At 47.9% G+C, this 16,379-nt stretch overlaps 1 protein-coding gene across 4 annotated transcripts in view; it reads left to right on the top strand.

The window, feature by feature from the left end:
* Positions 1-15,846, top strand: part of Angpt1 (angiopoietin 1) — a 174,650-nt gene extending 158,804 nt beyond the window's left edge. For all 4 annotated transcript variants that reach the window (XM_004850310.3, XM_087190817.1, XM_087190816.1 and 1 more), the window contains 2 exons: positions 2,943-3,073; positions 13,137-15,846. In XM_004850310.3, coding sequence (XP_004850367.2) covers positions 2,943-3,073; positions 13,137-13,297 — 292 coding nt within the window. In that variant the 3' untranslated portion in view covers positions 13,298-15,846. The remainder of the gene's footprint in view (positions 1-2,942; positions 3,074-13,136) is intronic.
* The last annotated feature ends 533 nt before the right edge of the window (positions 15,847-16,379 follow it).

Here is a 16,379-nt window from a genome sequence, read left to right as displayed (position 1 = left end):
GGCATGAATAATTCTTGTTAGGAGTTTACAATCTGTGGGGACAATACAGCTGTGTGTAAATGGCAGTGCTGTCACAGGAGAAATGGCCGTGCCACCAAGAAAACTTGCTTCCCACTGCAGTGTAGCATAGAGACAATGCAGGGTCTTCCTGAGTAATGCTCGGCGGTCTCAGGGTGGTCGGCTTTGGTTCCTGAAGCTGGGAAGGGGCCGGCTCCCCAAATCCCTGGTTATCTCTGGGCACAGGGCTTCCTAGACTGTCCGGGAGGGAGGGCTAAATGGACCTTGCAGATGTGAGCACACAGGGACTGCTGCCTAGCTGGGTGCTTCTGCTGTGTTAGTAACGAGTAACAGGACCCTGAGTCTCGCAGGCCCTAAATGTGCCTGCCCTCTTCCCTTACTGCGCCGCCTGCCGTCCCAGTAATCTTCAGGGTAGCAAATCTCATTATTTGGCCTCTACATACTTAACAGGAGTATTTTCCAAAGAAGGAGGAATTTCATCTTCCAGCACTAATAAGAACAAGTGAATAGCTGTCATCTCAGATTGCGGGTGTCTCCGAGTGCATTGTCTGCTTTTCACTGCATGTGCACTGGAAAATCAGTAGCGTTTATGTTTGGGGGAGAACAAGGAAAAAACTACAATATACACAATGTTGAGCATGGAGATATTCAGTGATGAGATTTGGGCTTGAATTCTTTTCCCATTTGATGCTTCTTCATTGCTTCCTGATTTCTTCATTGAATCAGTAAATAATTGTGTGTATTTCGGGTACAAAGTGATATTGTGATCTCTGTGTACATCACAGAAGGACTCAGGGTAATCACTCCATCCATTACTCACCAAGTGTCTTGTGGTTCGGGTGTAAGAAATCTGTTCTTTCAGCTATTTTGAAATATGCAACTCAGAATGACTAGCTGTGGTCACTGTGAAGTGGGAGATCACTAAGATGCTGGTGACCCTTAGTGTGCAAATCATGAAAACTTGTTCCTCCAACGTGTTCTTCGAGGAGCATCTTTCTTCTGCATCTCTCTCCTTTCTACAGCCCCTTGTAGCCGTCCCTTTACCCCATTTCTGAGAGTAATTTCCTTAGAGTCTGCTCGTGAGTGAGATTATGCAGTCTTATGCCTGACTTCTTTCTCTAAGCCTGTCTTCCAGTTCTATCCATGCTGTAACAGATGACAGCATGTCTTCTTTTTAAAGGCTTCATAGATTCCACTATGAATGTGCACCACATTCTCTCCGTCCGATTGAAACTCGTGGATGCTCAGGCTCCCTGCATATCTTGGTTGTTGTGAATGATGCTGAAGTGAGCATGAGAGTACAGGTACCTTTTCGCCAAACCATTTCCAGGAAAACCTTGAACACTGCTGGTGGGGCAGTAAATCAGCGCAGCCATTTTGGAAATAGTATGGGGAATCCTCAAAAAACTGAAAACAGAGTCACCACATGATCCAGCATCTCAATTCTGTGGGTTTTGCTTTTCCTCATTTTTCAAATGTCATGCATTCTTTTTGCCTTGGTTATGCAAAGAAACAACTCCGTGTTACAAGGCTGAGGCTGTAGCTTCCAAGCCCATCTTTAAGAATCTGAACTGCATCCAGCACCCTGCAGCGACCGTTCGGTATCCACTGAGTCCACCAAGAGCCCAGAGCCTCTGCAGGGGACCGTGCTGCCTTCCCCACGGTGGAGGAGAAGGAGTGAGCATAGGAAACCGAGTCAGACTTGAAATCTGCACCTCGCCCAGAGCTGCTGCGAGCTCAGTGCACTGGGCTGGCAGAGGTTTCCCCAGTGGTCTCAGCAGCAGACTCTCTTCTCGCCTGCCCGGCTCTGTGTGTGAATTTCTCCAAGGAGACCGAGGCCAGCCCCTCGATGACCCTGCTTGGCTGGAAGTGGAGCCCATGGGGTCTCGCCATGTCTCTAAGGCCTCAGCTGCGGGTCTGAAGCCTCGGTGGAAGGGGTCAAGTTAAAACCTCGGGCTGCTCTGGGTGGCAGGACTCCACACGGGGACCTTTCCCAGGACTCCGGTTGTGACCTGGTCCCTAACATTCCCCCCAGGGAAGCCCCATCCCATGAGGCCAGTCCCAGCCTCAGTGTGAACCGGCTTTCAGCAAAAACAAAGCAAGCAAGCCCTGCTCTTGTCCCTCCCCACTTCTCAGAGTTTAAAATAGAGCTCATGAAGGATAGTCCAGCAGTAGAAGGTCAGAGTTCAAAGCCATTTGTACTGCCACTAGCTGAAGTTCTCTCAGTCATCGAAACCAACTAAACCTGTCTGGAACTTAATTGTATAATTTCCCCAGGCCCCAAATTTTCTGCAGAATATTTGGTCCCAGAGTGACCCGCCCACCTAGGCAGGGCCTACAAGGGGTGCACCGTGCCTGCTCATGCACTGCAGACCAGCCCTATACATACAGAGAGGCGGGATCTCCACCCCAGAACCCAGGGATGAAGCGAGCCTCTGGGAGCTGGTGGCCGAGCGCTGTGGCCGCTTCTCAGGTGGGGTCCTTGCAGCCCAACTGCTCTGCAGGCGTCATGGTGCAGCAGCGGACTGCACAGACACCATGCAAGGCGCTTTCCTCTGGAAACCAGGGCCTGTGGGATCCCACGAACCCACGTGCCTTTTGAGGCTGCTGCGTTATCAGAGATCTGTGTGAGTCCTATGTGCACGGTGAAAGACACGCGTAGCGAGTCTTACTGATACGTGACTGTGACCTGTAGTCCCTCTCCATCTCTTCCTCTCCCTCCCTCCCTTCTTTGTCTCTATTTCCTTCTTTCTTCTTTCTTTTATCTTTTCTTTTGACTTTCGGTTGAGAGAGGAATTTGGTAAAAGGACAAGTTCAAAACGCAGAGAAAATGATGCAAAAGCAGGCCCTCTGGCAGGAGGGCCTCCTGACTGCCCCCGTGCGTGGCTGATCCGGACCCCTCCTCTCTCTCGTGTCCCCTGCAGGCTGTATTTGAAGGGCCACTCGGGGACCGCGGGGAAGCAGAGCAGCCTGATCCTGCATGGCGCCGACTTCAGCACAAAGGACGCGGACAACGACAACTGCATGTGCAAGTGTGCGCTTATGCTGACTGGAGGTGAGTCCGGCTTTGGCCTGGCTTGCGGGATCCGAGCTCCCTGGGAGGGGCCAGGCCAGGCGGGAGCCCGGAGTCCGCCCTCGGTCCCCGCGGGCGAGGTCAGTGTGGGGCCCTGCGCTCCACTCCTCCCGCCCTCCGGCAGCGCGCTCCTCCGCAGGAGCGGGCGGTGGGTGCGCTTGCGACGGGGGAGGAGGACCGATGGGGGGCGTGGCTCGGCCTCAGCCCCCCAGTTCAGGCCAAAGGAAGCTCCTCCCTCCCTCCTGCACCCCTCACTTCCTCCCTCCTTTATTTTTTGCATTACTAGGGATCAAAACCAAGAGTGCTCTACCGCTGAGCTACATCCTCAGCCCTTTTATTTAATTTTAATTTTTTATGTGGGGCAAAATTCTCTGTAAGTTGCCAAAGCAGGACTCGAAGTTGCAATCATCCTGCTTCAGCCTCCATAAGCCCTGGGCTTGGAGTCCCTTCCCGCCCCTGCTCCCCGCCCTGACCTCCTCTGGCTGCCCACTGCCTGTGTGTCCCACGTGAGCCCAGCCCCGTGAAGGACTGCGTGCGGGTGGCCTGCCTCTGTCACCCGCTTCTGCTGACTCGGCCTCGGCGAGTGTTTAAGATCCTCCTCGACACGTAATCTTGTAATCTCGCCTCCCCTGAAGGAAAGAAACAGTTATTGCCAATCCAGGACTCCTTAAAAGTACGGCCCCACAGGTTCTTGAGAAACGTATTTCTTTTCATTACCTCCGTGACCCCATAAATGAAACTGTCAGTAGCTTTATATGAAGAGAAAAAGACTTAAATATTCCAGTTTCCTGCCGATTTTGATACTGAAATGCGTTTCACCCTATCCATTCTACTTTGGAGCTAGTTCTTACTGTACAGATGCGGCAATTGAGAGACCCCAGTGCATCTCTGGGTGTGTGCTTAGCAGGGCCCCCCGGGGTCCCCATTCCTGTCTGAAGAATGGAAATGTGGACCCAGGCAGAGGCGGCACCACTCCGTTAGGAGCAGACTTCGCGGCTAAGGTTTAGGACTTTATTTCTGCCTCATGTGGTTGAACTCTGTCCTGCTCTCTCGTCCATGGTCGTTCCTGGACACATTCCTTAGTCCCTGATAAACACATTTGTTGGAGAGAGAAAATTTCCACTCCTGCTTGGGCTGGAGTAGTCTAAAGTAAATGTGTTTTTGTAATAAACGCCATTACCCTATCAGATGTCACTTTGAAAGAATCCAGGCCTTTCGAAGCCATTCACTCACTGTGAAGGCTGCAGTGTGGAACTCCATAGCTGCGGACTGGCAGCCCAGGGTGGTGGTTGGTGCCGTCCAGGCCTGGGGCTGGGCTGGGCTCATGTCCTGCTCAGCACCCACACCACTGCCATGAGCCCCGTGTTTTCCCCGGTCTCTCACTGTCTGACAGCGGTCCCCCTTCTTCAAACACCAATTCTAGCTTATCAGCGTGGTCTCTTTGAAGCAGGGAGACTTTAATAGTGTTTGTCATCATCAATTAGTTTCATTTTATCTCATTTACTTCTACTGCTTTCTTTCTTATAAACAGAATGGAGGGTAAAGTTAGATTTATCGGGCACTCCCCGTCCTGGATAGTTTTTCTTCCAATGCGCGGAGGGATTTGGTTGGTCGATGCGGCGTTGTTACCCTTATCTGTTGAAGACTGAGAAGCAGGAGACAGACAGGCTTAACGGAAAGCAGAAGGTGTTTCAAGCAGTCCCAAGGTGGAGCATTTGGCCCTCAGCTCCTTCTTTCCCCAGTGAAGCATTTTCATGAGAGCCTGCAAAGGAGGTCTCCTCCACGGAGAAACGGAGGGACAGAGCAGCGCTTCTGACCCTGAGAGATGGTGCTCAGAAAGAAGGGCGCAAGTGACAGGACTCTGATCCGGAGCGGGTCCTCGCCTGCTGCTGCTGGGGAAGACACTGCCTGAGGGGTCCTCAGTGGGTGCAGGCCGAGGGGACCCTCCCTTCCCAGGCGAGACCCTGCAGGAGGGAAGACGGCTGCCCACGCAGAGCTTCCTCGCACACTCTGTGCTCCTGGGCCCAGTTAGTCCAGTTTCCCGGGTTGTTTTCCGGTTCTGTGGGTCTAACATTTCGCCGCTCCTGGAGGCTGCAGTAGGAAACAAGCGGAGTCACTGTGCGGCGCTCAGGGGACAGTTCTATGGCGAAGTGCTGGCTCCGAAGGGAGGCTCTGCGGGTGAGGACAGCCTCGTGTCCGCCTCAACGGAAGCACACGCTCCGGTTGGTTTCCCGCTCCAGGGCGTGGAAGTGCTCCAGCCCACCTCTGCGGCCCTTCGCAGTGCTCCTGTGCCTGAGGCGAGCATGCGCGCAGCTCGGCAGGTCCAAGTGCCCCTCACTGGGCCGCCGCAGGGAGGTGTGACTAGCAGCCCTGCTCTCCGTGAGCGGCCGTGGGTTCGGGAAGTCCTCAGTCTTCCCTTCGGTTTCCCTGCCTGAAGCGGTCAATGCGGGCTGCGGGCTGCGGGGTGCGCTGGAGGAGCGGGGAGGAGGTGAGGGGGGAGGAGGTGAGGGGGAGCGTATCCATCCCCTCCAGAGGACACCCAGCTTGGGGAAAGCCCACAGCCTGGCCTGCGGGTTGACAGTAGGGAAGTGAAAATGTGATTCACCCAGTGTCCGCTCTGCTTCTGTTTACATAAATTTACTGTACATAAAATGGGTATGAAAAATTAGGAAAATTAAAACACCATTGCATTGTTTCATTCAAAATGAACTTATGTCCTACTAAAACATGGTCTTTGGCAGTACATTAAGATTCTGGAAAATAAGTATTTTAAAAGTCTATTTAAGGGCCAGGGATTTGGCTCAGTGGTTCCCGCCTGCCTCGCAAGCGCAAGATCCCGAGTTTGATCTCCGGTAACAAAACAAAAAAAAAGAAAAATTATGTTTAAGCTACATTTTGAAGCTACAATGGTTACAGTTATATTATCCGTTTATTAAGTAGTTACAGAAATAATTGTCTGAAAATTTGTTATACAGTATAAGAGGTCGCTAACAGCAACAATCACAGCATTGTTCCACAACCCTCTCCTTCTTTAGTTCTTTTCAATGCCATTTCCATGTTTAGAATAAAATATAAAAATGATGGAAAGTGTGATCCAGCCTTCCGTAGAAAGAACGCATCTCCGTAGAAACTCGTCTGTTCCCCGCACATGAGCCCTGCCGGCTGATGGGGCTTGGGAGCCAACTGGGGACGTCCCTCAGGGCAGCCCAGCCAGGGGACGGCCCAGCACGCAGTGAGCCTCCCTCCTGGGGTTCCAGGCTGGTGCAGAGCTGAGGCTGCTGGCTCCGCCTACTCTGTGATCCGGCAAGGACAGGAGAGGAAAGCCACCGGCTGCTTCTTCACTGGTGACCATGTGAAGTGAGGCGGTCTTTGGGAAAACTCAGCCAGCTCGGCATTTTTCATAACTCAGGACGGACACATAAAGCACCGGATAACTGGCATGCCTGGGGCTTTAAGTAAAAGCGTGAAGAGCGAAGGTCCATGTGGATTCTTGAAGTTGATTGTAGAAAACCTAAATTGCATTGCTGGCATTTCATCTCAGCTTCTGCACATAGCCCCTAACAGGCACGCATGTTCCATGGAGACGTGGCTCCTTGCCCTGCAGTCTTTGGCTAACCCTGACCAGGAGTCACTGCAGGCAGAGGTGTGGCCTGCAGTATGTGCTCAGTAAACGCTGGTCGGTGATGTGAACATCGGATCAGAGACTCTGCGAGGACACATAGTCACAGATGGGAAGCAGAAGTAAATTCGTGCCAAGTGCTGTCGTGCCGGAACTCGGTTTAGAACACGGAAGCACAGACTTGTACTGCACGACAAACTTGGAGTTAAAGGGTGAATAGCAAGCTCGTCTAAGCTCACAAGATGCAGTTGCTGACTGGTAAAAATTTGAATGTTAGGCTCCTGAATTTCAAATAAATTCGAGTTTATAAGTACAAAGCTTAGGATTATATTATTTTCTGAAAGCACAATTCATTTATTGGAAGAATAGCAGAGAATATCTGAGAATGTTTTCCATACATTTGGAAGGAGCTGAAGTGATATGCTCACAGCAGGAGCCACACCCGAGGGTCATAACTGGCAGTGAGTGAGAGACTACCAAACCGTTCATTCGGTTTTGCTCTCTAATAGCAATATAGCAAATATTTATTGAACATTTTAGTCTAACAGACACTTCGGCATTATTGTGCCTTCATAACTTACATGAAGTTTCTGAAAGTTTTTAACTGGGGCAAAGAGGAACGCAGAAATTTCTTTTTCATGAACTGAAACCCAGAGCAGTTTGTGCACAGACTTTATGTCAGAAGAAGGATTTGTACTCAGGTACGTGGCCTGGGCATGGCTTGTGGCCCCCATGATGGGGCATCCTGGAGACCCTGCCCGCTCACTGCCTGAAGCCCCTTCCCTGGCATCTCCCTCCTCAGATGCAGTTAGAAGGGACCCAAAGTCCAAGGCAGAGGAGAGACAGTAAGAGAAATCCAGGCGTTTTAGATGGATTCAGCATCACTGGCCAGGAAAAACAACTGTTCATCTTTGGAATAGAAGAAAGAAAAGGGAGAGAAGTCCCGAGACTCAGCGTGAAATGTGTGTAGCTCCAGATGGCAGGAGGAATGCGGAACTCTAGACGGCGAATCTGGCCCTGTGTCTGCAGCTGCTCTGAAATTTACTTATACTTTAGGCTTCTCATAGAAGAGAAACCATGCAAATATATTTAAGCTCGTATGTCTGACTTTTTTCACTTAACATCATGGTCTCAAGGTGCATCAGTTTTCCTACAAATGCCTCAAGTTTATCCTTCTTTATGGGAAAATAGTGTTCCACTGTGTACAGTTACATTTTCCTTATCCATTCGTCAACACCTAGGCCACTTTCAAGATTTATGAGTTTTCCACATGGGAAGGGGACCCAGAAATGGTGTGAGGGAGACAGAGAGGGGAATGAGACATAACAAGAGTGAAGCTGTGTGATGCCCTTGCACCAACTGCCCGTTGTGCACTGCAAGCAGAACTAATGAAAACAAAATTTCAAAAGACCCCAAAGCTGCCCCCAGGCCCCTCTGTACACGTGAGCCCGCTGAGTGACTGGCATCATGGTCTCAGCCGTCGATGCCGCTGACCCACACAGCCCAGCCCCTCGGCAGACATAAAAGGGTGAAGTCAGTTTCCATGCACGCCATTGCGTATTTCTGCTTTGAGTGCGTCACTGAAAATGCATAGAAGAAATCCACCAAAAGACATTTCTTTTCCTTTTGCTGTGCTTTCTATCTTAGAAAAGAAGTGTGGAGAGATATTTTGTTTAGGATCAGAGGACTTCATGAGAGTTGGGTTTCCTGACTCAAATAAATTTGAACTTCCTGAGCACAGGCTTCAGAATCAGATTCCTATTTTCTGGGCAGAGTTTAACTTATTAGTGATAAAATGTGAATTTTCTGCTTCAGAGATAAAAGACTCAAATAATTTAAAGGCCTGGGAAGCCTGGGATAGTTATGACAAAAGTAAATTTTAATGAGTAGAGTATAAATGAATTAGAAACACACATCTCGGATTTCTTATTCAAACATCCCCGAGGTTGTAGGTTATAAGGAAAAATGCCTGGTGAAGTCCAGCTCAGCGCTCGCCAAAGCGCAGGCAGATGCTTCTCAGCCGCCTGCCCTGTGCCGCCAGTGAGTGTTCCCCAGTTCAGGGGCCGGGCCCATCCTCACTGTTCCTGGGCACACAGAGGGGCCCAAGCAGGTGTCCCGGAACCGAGTGTGTGTGATTCAGCCACACCAGGACAAGCGCTCCACGCCAGGCCCACCGAGGCCCTGGGGCACAGCAGCCGGGTCCACCCAACCATGCCTGCCTGCAGGAAGAGGCCGCAGCACACCGCCCCAGAACTCAGGCTGAAAAGCCCAGTTGATGCCTCATTGTTTTCACAGAAAGGAGAAAAACTACTTGAAATACTTGATGCAAAGAAATTCCTTTGTTTAGTTTGTTTTCATGCAAATCTTGGTAAAAACAGAATACTCACCTGCACAGAAATCACTGCCTGGGCTACCCTGAAGTTTAGAATATGATATAATGGAACTGAGACTGGTGTGAGAAATATTACCCTTTTATTTCATTGTCCAGCATCTTAATTCCTTTTTATCAGCATCAATTCCTCTCTGATCACAGTGTGCATAGCCCCCTGGTCTTAAAGAAATAACTGAACATTTTGATTCCTCATATCATCAAAATAGTACGCTAAAAAAATCATATTAGGTTCTTAAATACAGTGTTTTTACAATGTAATCTTTATAAGCTAATCTCATTTGCATTACAATTACTTTCATATTTCTCCGATAGACCTGACTGAGCAATTAAGAAACTACGGTAGCCCTGTGTACTTGTCTTCATTATTAAATCATTACAGTGGGACAAAAGAGCTAGTCCTCTTTCTTTCTGCCCTAAAATTCTTGACCCCATGTCCTAAATTACACCAAGAATGTAGATACAATTTTACAGGTGAAAGAACTCAGTGTATATCTTATTTTATCCTTAAAACTGCTGTTTTAAAGTCTGGAAATGGATGGTCAAACCCTATAACCCGCGTGTGGTGAATGTAACCTTGGGAAAGTGCCTTCAACTCTGAGCAGTGGTGTCCTTATTATGGTACCATATTATATGTGGCCATTTGGGGGCTAAAATGAAAGAGAGATACGTAGGTGGATGGATGGGTGGGTGAGTGGGTCAGTGAGTGGATGGATGAATGGGTGGATAGGTGGATGGATGGATGGATGGATGGCTAATAGATGGGTGGATGGATGGATGAATAGATGGGTGGATCAGTGGGTATATGGACGGATGGATGATAGACGGATGGATGGATGGATGGATGGGAGGATTGGTGGGTGTACAGACGTGTGGGTGGATGGATGGATGAATATAGATAGTTTCACACAGTCTTGGGTACATGCTGACTATCAAATACACCTGGTATTATTGTCTAGGATCCCCTGGTCAATGAAGTCAGTGTCACAGATGAGGTCTTTTAACCTCTAGCCCAATTCTCTCCAGGACCCTCATCTCTCACAAGAACATTTCTACAAGTATCACGAAAACTTCTGTGTTCTCCCTCCTGCTTATTCTTCTGTACCTTTCCCCATGGTACCTCAGCGAAGCGAGGCTGTCGGCAGACCCTCTCTCCTGCCCTTTGAGGGACTGTACTGAGTTAGAAACTTCTTGTTTGGACTTGTACCCATCCTCAGGACCCCACTTAGGTGACAAAGAATCCTACAGCTCTCAGGAAGTTGGGGGCTTCTGCTGTTTATTGCCATCTTCTTTTCTTTAGCTCTTTGTTTAATGTTTATCATGTGCTTTTTAATAATTTGTCTCCTATACAAAAGTGTGTGTGACTTGACATTAGCAATTTTGTCTTACTCAACTCTGTCCCCAAGTCTGTCCATTGAGTAATGGGTGCTGCAGTGATTTCAAGCTTGGTTTTCGCCCCTTTGTTGCAGGCCCATGTGCTCAGGCTGGCTTTGGCAAGCCATATAGAATGAGGGCTCCAGTGATGACTGATTCAACATTTGGCCCAGCAGACCTGGTTTCCCTGGTTAGATATTGGCTCCCATTACTGGAGAATGTTATCCTTGTGCAGCTGATGATAGACCCATGAGATAGCTAGGCCATGCATTTTCCCACAAACCTTGTGCAACTTCCCATGCAGACTATTTCTTGGCCTTCCTGTGAAGTTGCCCTGTCCACACTCACCAACATCAGTGAGATCCTCCCGCCTCCACCTGTGCAGCCATCTTCCTCCCTCCCTGCTCAGCAGAGCTCCTGCTGCCACCTCCCCTGGCTGCCTCCCTGTCTCCTTCAGGTCACCTTGAACATCGACCTCTCCTATGAATGCAAAAACTTACATTATTCTCCTTCAGGGCTCCATATCTTCTTCCTAGCATTCTTTGGTCATGGTTTGTAGTTATTTTGTTTACTTGCACACATTTCTCATCTCTTCTCACATCAGAAGTCATTTCTGTGAGGGCAGGGACCACATCCACCACCCTGAGCACTGGGTAGCAACCTCTGGATGAGTACATAAGCAGAATAGGTGCAAATGCTGTAAGTTGGGTCTCTGTCAATGTAGCTTTTAATAAGCTGAACAACTTCGCGAGAACAGTCTACTCAGAGACCCCATCCATGAGCCAGCGCTCTGCCAAGCAAACTCAGCTAGGTCAGAACTCAGTCTGCAAGACGGGCTCCTACAGCTCCGTGTCTTTCCAGTGAATGTGGGGCAGCAAGCGAAAGCGTGGGCCGTGCAGTGTTCGCACACGCTCAGCCCCCAGCAACTGTCTGTCTTGCTGACAGAGACCCAGCCTCTGGCCTTCTTTCGGGGCTCTAAAAGGCCATCCTCACCACAGCCATCTCCCCCGTTCCTTCCCAGGTCGGTGCTCCTGGTCTGCCCGCTGGCTCCGCTCTTCCCCTCTGCCCTCCCAAGCCATCCCTACCTCACTGTGCGTGTCCTGCACCTGCTCCCTTCCTTGCAGGACTGTTTCTGCTTTTTCATTTTCACCCTGAGCACCCTTGTGCAGCTCCAAGACTCAGGCTCAGGCCGGCCTCTTTGTGAGTCTGGTGGACAGAGTCGGAGCCGCATGACTGTGACAGATGCCTCTGTGTGCCCAGGCAGTGCCCTGAGGACAGAGAAGATAGACCCAGAATCAGTTGTGTTCAATTTCGCTGTAGAGTTTCGTGCTAGGCCCTCCGGGAGTCTTCTGGGAAAGTGAGTTCCCTAATGTCAGTGCCTTTTATAACATAAATAGCACATTTTTGCTTGGAGTACTGACTGAAACTCAAGGAATTACTCTCAAGAAAGGAAAGACAGAATTTTACAGTTTCTCCTTCCTTGCCTAGCGAGACCCCTTGTCCCTCCTGTTTGGGCTGCATTAGCATTCATGTTTCCTGTAGTGTTCAGTACGGTGAGTACCCTCCTGCTGCCCCATGTAAATGTGAACTGGGGCGAATGCTGCTTGTTGTGCCCCTAGAGTGACTGTAAACACAACACAGCTGCATTCCTCCTCCAAGGTTGAAAAAGGAACATTCGCGTTTCTTCATTTCACCCTTTCTCAAGTCTGCAAGATTATGCTCATGTTACAGTCCAACATCAGCCACGCAGCTCTCTCTTTAACTATTAGTCCCCACGGTACAGCTCTGTAATCAAAGAGAGGTCAACTGTATCCAAATACAAATATTCCAGAATGTCTCTGGCATAAACCTCTCCCTAAAGATTTCAGTGGTGTTACTTCAGGAGAGGGAGAAAAGTACTGTGCTTTATCTAAAAATCTAAAACCTTAATTTGTTAAAAAAAGAAAACTGAGTAATCCAGTTATCCTTATGGAGTTATGCAAGCACAGGATTTCCATGCTCCTTTTCAGCTTTTTTTCCCACTAAGTTTAGAAGGAGCCTGAAAGCTCAAAGACAAAATATTGCTGTCTGTGTGCTCTATGGCTGACACGGCAGGCGCTTCCAATGTTGCCGTAAGCTGTAGACAGGCAGATTAATTAAGATTCAACTTAAGTGTCACAGTCATTACACGTTCTCTAATTAATTTTAGAAGCAGTGTGGGGCCAGTTCTTGAAAAATTCACAGAGTAAATGGAGACTGTCTTCTCCTTAGACGTCAGCTGTCTGCGCCTCTGAACCTCTTCGCTGACAGTTGTTCTGCGCTCCGTGGCGGGAGGGGGGTGGAAGGGCGCTCATGGGAATCCGCAGTTTCCTTCTCCTGCATTTAACCCAGCCCTACCTGGATTGTATCTTAAGCCAGAGGCTTCCCACCGTCGCCGTGGGAAGCAGGTCCCAGGAGAGCCACACTGAGAGCTGGTTTTCATGAGCTCGTCTCTCTTTCCTGGCTCTATTCACGCCACACCAGTGTCCCTTGGAACACTCTGGCTAGTGGGAAAATGTCACTGGATGTCTCCTTTTTGCAGTAATCACAGGAAGGGTGCACAGGTTCCTTGAAGCTCATGCCAGTGTTCCCGGATGTGCAGTGCACTTGTAAACGTTTCTCTCTCACTTCTGACTATTTTTCAGGCTGGTGGTTTGACGCCTGCGGCCCCTCCAATCTGAATGGGATGTTCTACGCTGCAGGGCAGAACCACGGGAAGCTGAACGGAATCAAGTGGCACTACTTCAAGGGGCCTAGCTACTCCCTACGCTCCACCACCATGATGATTCGGCCTCTGGACTTCTGAAGGCATAGTGTGCAGGAATCAAAGCAGCAGAGCCTGGGGAGCCGCCGGGTGCTAGAGGGATGAAAGCGTCACACCAGCAACACTGACTCCTGCCGGTCACAAGTGGACGTCCCGAAGGTCCTTGGCTGTGCCTTGGGGCCCCTGAGCTCAGATGGCTCTTCTGGCCACTCTGTGCCACTCCCTGTCACAGCTTAAGAAGGGGAGGGACTGCGGGCTGTGCTCACACTCCTCCTGGATTGTACCGCAGAACTGCAAGCGCAGGTGAGGAGCGCGGCTTATTTCATGGAAAATCAGAGAAAGAAAGGGTAGACGCGAAGACTGGAAACAGGATGTACTGCATCAGCGAAACAGTGTTATCGCTGTGCAAACCTACTAACAGATAAGTTTCTACTATTGTACACTTTTGATAAAAAAGGTTCAAAAAGAGTACCATCGTCTTCTGCATTGTTAAATGTTGGTGGATTTCAGAAGCCAAGTCTCAGTGTCGTTCTGCTGAGTTGATTTCAGTTAACCCATCTTCAAATGTAAATTCCACTGTGAGCCACAATAAACTGCAGTGTGGAGAGCAGTGGTGGGCGCAGAGCACGCGCCATTGCTCTGCGACCTTCTCAAAAAGCAGTTTTCAGGAGGAGATGGGCAGGATTGTGTACGGACAGCACATGTGGAAAATTAAAATTACTCTCCTGCGCTACAATTTCCATTTACTTTAAAAACTTACTGATATGCAGATATATTTATAGCCTGAATAAAGTTTAAAGAATGTGAAATATACCGTCAAGCTCTTAAAGTAGTATACATACATTTAGTATTTCCTTTGCTATTATACAGGCAAGCAGTATTTGGAGTATTTTAAGTTGAAGCAAAACCAAGTGAACTGAGCGGATGATTTCACAGTATCTCTTGCATGTGGATTCAGATGTGTGGCTTCACTACCTTAAATGTGTTCTTACATCATCAGTTCTTCACCCTGTTAGTCTGTGTGAATTTATTTTTTGCAGTTAACTGCATAAAACACGCTTATCAGCTTCACTCTGTTCCGGTTCCTACAAAAGCTACATCCTGGAGCTTGCACAAATAGAATACCACTGCACATAGTATGTTGGTACCCCCGCTCAGTCTGTAGTCCTTGATGGAGGCACACACACAAGTGTTCCAAGAAGTTTCCTGTATTGCTTGGTTAAATACATTACTCTTCATGTTCCTCTCCTGTTTCTTTAGATTCTATTTTTTACATTAATATCAATGGGGAAAATTGGTACAACTCTCAACATTATATGTAAAAGTTAATCACAAAAATCATGATCAGTTGCCTAATAAAATTCTGACTGCCAGCTGCTGTAACTCTCCTAAGGGAGTATCCCATGGGACAATCTACTGTAAGTGAATTAGGGCACCAGCTTTCTGCGGCAATTCTAAGTTTCTATGGCATTTTATGAAGAAGGGCTCTCTGCATGTAAGTGTTCAAGGTTACAGTAGTGAACGTTTTAAAAATCAGAGCATGAGTCATTATACAATGAGAAAGTAGAGGCATATGTCAGGTCTCCTTCCTTAGAAAAGGAAAACGTTTCTTCAAGGTAATAACACCCAAACTTGAGGCTTCATAACTTCATCCATTATTCTTCAGTGGCTCCCCCCATTTGGGAGAATCAAGCTCTTTGCATTTTTAAGAAAAAAAGTTCTATAGTTTACTGTCAAGTCTTTCTATGTTTGTATGTGTCCACAATCTCTTTTGCCTTAGATGCGATATTTCCAGTGTTACAGTTCTCTGTTTCTAGTGGCTTCTTGATGGCACCATCAAAAGTCTCCCAAAGATTTTTAACCCTTCTTTGCTTTCATTTAAGTGAAAGAAAATGAGTATTCTGTTCTTTTGTGTCACCGATTTTCTTTCCTTGTTTCTTCCTTTCTCCTTCTTTCCTTCCTTTCTTCCTTCATTTTTTTCTTTCACTATCTTAAACTTTCTTTCATTTAAATGAAAGTACAGAATCTTTTATTCAAAAAGCAGAAAAAATATCTCATTAAAGATACTAAAATATAAAGCCCTTTTCTTTTAACTTTTCATTTTTAAGTTTCCTATTTTGCTATTTAAATTATACAAAGAAAAGAAAAATTTAAATTGTTAGCATGAGTACTACAGTTCATTTTTATATTGTGCAATAACAATTTTAAACACAAACAATAAAATCTCTTTCTTTGTTTTCTTCTTTCATTCTTTCTTTCTTTTTCTTATCAGTCTTTGGATAAGGAATACTACTTCCCAACCCATAGTACAAAAGTATAAATGAGATAATAGAAAAAAAAAAAAAAAAGAAAACATTGCATTTTCAGCATTGTTATCTGGGTTTGAAAAATGAACTAGTTTCCAATTATTTATAATAAAGCAGTATGAAATGTGTGATGACTTCATTACATGTGTTGTATAGTATCTACATGTGTGTAGCAATTTAACATGTATATCCTTTGCATTTAATTATTTCAGGATAAAATAATTAGGTATTAGAATATTGTCTTTACATTTTTATTTCAATAAAATTAATGTGATTCTATGCGGATTTTTTCATATCACAATATTATTTGATTTAAATAAAATTCAAAATAACATTTGTGCAATTTCACCTCATTTAAAATATGTATTTCACAAAATTTAAATTTGAGATCTATGAAAATATGGAATCACTGGAAAAAAGACCGGGTAAACTAGGCCCTCAATCAAAGGAAAACCTCCCGTCTGGCGTGAGAAGAAGGTGACCGGAACTGGAGCCCCACGGGGTCCGTGTGCTCCGGCCCTCGGCCCCCGGTCCCCGGTCCGCGTGGGCTCCGCGCGAGCTGTGGCGAGGCAGGCGGCCCCAGGCGGGCGCTGGCGGACGCTGGCGGGGCTGGGAGCTGGGGGAGGACTCAGCTGAGGCGACGGCGCCAGTCTGCACCCGCCTCGGACGGCGGACAGCTGGCCTGTGCCGGAGTGGGAGCCCGGGGCTCGAGGGCCCCGGAGGCCACCGGGACCTGGACCTGGACCTGGACCTGGCCCGGGCCGCCGTCCAGCTGGGACAAATCGTTACATCTGTGATTGCTCGGAAGCGAAGGCAAG

Source organism: Heterocephalus glaber, unplaced genomic scaffold (assembly GCF_053883595.1).
Source record: "Heterocephalus glaber isolate CG9 unplaced genomic scaffold, H.glaber_assembly_v1.0 deba00001556, whole genome shotgun sequence".
In the NCBI taxonomy this organism is placed as follows: Eukaryota; Metazoa; Chordata; class Mammalia; order Rodentia; family Bathyergidae; genus Heterocephalus; species Heterocephalus glaber.
The sequence above is the reverse complement of the archived record's forward strand: the minus strand, read 5'-3'. Positions and strand labels throughout refer to the sequence as shown.